The 4,583-nt window shown below is 39.8% G+C and overlaps 1 protein-coding gene across 1 annotated transcript; it reads right to left on the reverse strand.

The window, feature by feature from the left end:
- Positions 1 to 519: 519 nt before the first annotated feature.
- Positions 520 to 2,574, reverse strand: LOC143608734 (uncharacterized). The gene is made up of 2 exons (XM_077083688.1): positions 1,724 to 2,574; positions 520 to 835 (listed from the first exon to the last, which is right to left on the reverse strand). The coding sequence occupies exons 1-2, from the start codon at positions 2,569 to 2,571 to the stop codon at positions 691 to 693; spliced, it is 993 nt and encodes a 330-aa protein (XP_076939803.1). The 5' UTR covers positions 2,572 to 2,574; the 3' UTR covers positions 520 to 690.
- Positions 2,575 to 4,583: the final 2,009 nt, after the last annotated feature.

Genomic DNA, 4,583 nt, shown 5'->3' on the forward strand with positions numbered 1-4,583 from the left:
TCTAAATTCTCTATGAGTTACTAACTTCGTATTTTCAGACTTGTTTCACATGTCCTAGGCCTCGATTTTTTCTTTTTGTTTTTGTTTTAATTTTGTATCCCTACTCAAAGAATGTGTCACGTTGAACATATAAGTTATGACACTCAAGCTTTTGTTTCTGATTAACAGTCACTACAACAAAGAAAAATATGATCTATTCAAAACTACATCCAACTGAGACCATACAGCCTCCATTGTTGAGCCCCATAGACAAGCTTGGACTCGACTCATTTATGCTTAACGCTTCTACCCTAAAGACACGAAAGTCATATTCAGATGTCATAACTAATTTACATATACACCTGCTCAAAATAATGCAACTACCAAAAGTCATCCCAGGATTAAAAGCATGACATGCACGGTCCAGGAGCGAAGCATTATGTAGACGATGCGATGCGCAAGGTATTTAAACTAAGTTGTTATAACCTAATCAAATTCAAATTAGAAAAAGGAAAAAAAAGGAAGATATCTCTCACATGGTTTCAAATATCCAAATTGTAATTCAAATGTAGCATCATCTTCTTCACATTACATTTCACAACACAGAAATCCAGATTAACACTCACCATGAGCATTTTAGTTCCAACTTTTAAGAAGAATATGACAGAATTGTGCAGGATATTAGACGTTGGAAGCACTGAGTGCCATAACCTAGCATTGTTCATTCATGGCTAGCAGTTGGGCCTCTTTCTTGTCAAGAAGAGCACTCAGTTTCATGTTCTCATCCATAAGTTTCTGCACTTCCGCTTCTTTCTGCACTTTTTCGCTCTCCAGTTGTGTCGTCTTCATAACTAGCCTGTTAATAACATGATATATAAAACACACAAACAAACGACAACGCTTATTTTATAACCAATAATATGTTCAGAACTGCGAGAGCCGCATTAAAATGTGTACTGTTTATTGTATAAGTTAAATAGAATGCTGCAGATGCTAATATACACATTTATATGCATATGTGAACATTTTTATGTATACTTTTTGTAAGTTTATGAGAGAGTAGATAAAACTAAAGAAAGAGTTGGAGAAGATAAATAAACATCTGTTTTTCAATTTCACTATTTTCATTCAAGTGAAACGTACACCTCATATGTGGTTCTCACATTCTCAACATATTGTTCGTGCCTTGTGTGTGTGTGTGTGCATATTGTGTATATATATACACATACAGGGATGATTTCTATGCTGAAGACATTCTTTGCGAGAACAGAAATAACAAAACAAATCATTTTTTGAAATTTTTAAATTGAAAAATGGTTGAAATACATTGTTTATTCATCTCTTCAAAAATTCTAAAAACTATATAAAAAAATCGTTTATTTATAGATCCTACACGTGTATCATGTGTAGGTATATCTCCTACACAACCTACACGTGTAGGTAAACGTTTAAAAATGAATAGACTATATGAACAAATTGGTTTAACAACTTTTCTATGTACATAGTATAGACATTTGTATCTAAAAATTAGAAGTTCTAAAAAATATGAACCATTGATTGAATAAAATTGAAAATATGGATTTGTTCTCGCAATAGTTTAGTCTTCTGTAATGAACCTCTCCACATACAGACTATACAGTATATTATATCTATATATATGTGTAGTCTTCAATATGTATGTATGTGTGTATGTGACTATATATGCATGTATGCATGTGTGTGTGTATAATGGCATCATCCTTACCGTTCAAAAAGCCTCTCGATGGTCTGAAACTGCTTCTCGGAAGAAACAAGCGTTTCCCTAACACTTATGAGACTACTAACATAAGACTTCAACGATTCAAAATCCTGTTTGACCCGAGTAAGCTCCTGCTCGTTTTCAGCCGCGCGTTGCCTCTGTCTAGACGTTTCCTCAACCAGATCTTCAACCCGTTGTTTCATTTCATTCAAAATACAATTTGTCTTCATTGCAAACCCATCCATTTCATCCAACTTCTCAGACATGGTTTCAATCTGTATCGCCTTCCTTTTAATCTCTTCTTGGCCCGTACTCACTTTAAGTTTCGCATCACTCGTTTCAGACTCGGCCACAAGTATCCGTTTTATTAAAAACTCCATGACATCAGTAACCGTTTGCACACTGTTTAATATTTCACCCATGTATGACCCGTCTTGTTCATCAACAGACCCACATTGGTTACGGATAGCAATCAGTGTTTCAACCTCTCGAGAGTCAAAATTCGGCAGGTTGACTTTGTTTGACCAATTGGATAATGGTGTACCGGTTCTGTCAATGAACCCTTCATTATCCGAGTGTTTGATGCCACAAGAAGTGAGGGCTAAATGAGGAATTGTCATTATTCTTGCTTTTGATTCCAAATATCTCAACAATGTTGTTGTGGTTTTGACTCGTCTCCAGAGAAGGTTTAGTTCTTTTTGAGAATCTTTACCGGATTCGTGTGCGTATGAAGATATTTCAGCAAGTTTTGTTTGTAATTCATCCACTTGTGATTGTCCTCGTTCCAAATCCTCCTTCCAAACGGTTTGTGTTTGGGTTAGTTGAGAGTTGAAGGTTTCTTCTTCACCCGCCATCACTAATCTAAATAAGAAACAAACGTATGTAAGAACGAAAATCTATATCGGGAACTCAAAACTCACAAAGTTTGAAGGTCGTTGATGCGTGCATTCAATGGCGGAGGATACTTAGGGCCCGGGGTGGCCCCGGCCACCCCTGTTTTTTTACGCAGCAGTGTAAATTTAGCCGTTTTCGGCCAAAATTTTATTTACGCAGTAGTGTAAATTTAGTCTTTTTCGGCCAAAATTTTTTATACGTAGTGTAAAATTTAACCATTTTCGGGCGAAACTTTTTTATTCGTAGTGTAAATTTAGCCGTTTCCGGCCGAAATTTTTTATTAATAGTGTAAATTTAGCTGCTTACGGCCAAAAATTTGAGCACGGCCACGTTCGTTTCTGAAATTTTGTATACATTTTGAGTCCGGCCCCTCCGGTGTCTTAGTCCAAGCTTCGCCACTGCGTGCATATTTACAAATGTATCTAAGCTACCATATATGCATATGAAACTAATAAAAATGAATCCATTTCAAACAAAATTAAAACCCGAATAAAAAAAAGGTAGGAAATGAAAATCTTGAAATAAAAATAAATCAAAATCTTGGCACAAAAGCCCTAATTTTTGCGTCATACCAAACCCCAATTGAAATTAGCACAAGCACACAATCAATCGTATTGAAGAGGTACGTCCCAGTAGAGCCCAGTTGGACCCGCAGGACTCACCTTGAAGAGAGACGTCTGCGAAGAAACCAACTGGATCCGCAGGACCCACCATGCTCAGAGATGTGACGTCCTTACGCGCAGTACGCAAGCTGTTCCCACAGGAAATGCCTCCCAATGGCGAAGTACTCCGCCTGTTCCCGCAGCTGCGGATACAAGCCATCAAGGAAGGCCACCCGCGCAGCAAGGCTACACGCACAAGGCACTTAGCTCTCAAAATAATTCAGTAGTCACCTGAAGGAATGAGCAAAGCCGGGAACAATCCCGCACAAAGGCGGGAGGGGGAATACTCCCGCCCAAATGAGCCAGTCCGTACGATACTGGAGGATCTCTTGTACTGTACCTGACGAGGTATGGGCAAAAGATCTGACCAGAGATACGACAGCTCATTGACAACAGTATGGCGAGCAGCATGCTCTTGTACTGTATGTCACTATTAGCCGCTACCTACTCACCAACTCCTGTCATACCACGTGCATAGCCTGCAGTTGGTGGAAAAGGAATAGTACACAGCAGGCCTGGTCACTGTCAGCCGCTGCCTACCCACCAACTACCATCATGGCACGTGCGTAGGCCACAGTTGGTAGAACAGGAATACTATTCAGCCGGCTATACCCTCTTGGAAACCTACATTCGGCTATAAATACCCCAAATGGTATGATCATCTCATCTTATCTTGTATCTTATATCTTATACCTGATATCTGCTCTAGCAATCTCTTAATATACACTTATATTCAAGAGCAATCTAGTCTGATTCTCACGCCGGAGGGTGGTCACAAGGAGGTACGCCCCCCCCCCCTTCTTAGTGACGAGCTCACGGTGTCTGTTTTGCAGGTTATCAGAAGAACCATCTTTGCCGAATCTAACCCCTCGTGGGAAACATCTATTTAACCCCCAGATTATTCGTAATCTGCCCGGGGTCAATTAGTGTTTCTTCATTGGCGCCATCCGTGCATAAAAGCTAGAACTTCATTTCTTTTCAGTTTTTTAAACTTCTGGAAAGATGGTTAAAGAAACTCCGGTAACCACAACCCCAGCTACTGGGGGGAATACCGGCGACTACACAGTTTTTACGAACACTACCCCGGTTACCCAAGCTGGGGCAAGTGCAGTAAATAATCGCTCACTGGGATTCACCGATACCCAGTTAGAGAGACAACGAACGAGGCTCCCCCGCCAAACACTCGATGAAGTTAAAGCGTGGGCGGAGGCACGTCAAAAAGAATTCCAAGCTGAGTTGGATGAACGCTTACGCTTACTCCAACAGGCTGATGAATTCGTAGAGTACTTTGACGATGATTCGGAGGAATC

This window comes from Bidens hawaiensis, unplaced genomic scaffold (genome assembly GCF_021521415.1).
Source record: "Bidens hawaiensis isolate Kalapana, Puna unplaced genomic scaffold, B.hawaiensis_p1.1 tig00419426_1, whole genome shotgun sequence".
In the NCBI taxonomy this organism is placed as follows: Eukaryota; Viridiplantae; Streptophyta; class Magnoliopsida; order Asterales; family Asteraceae; genus Bidens; species Bidens hawaiensis.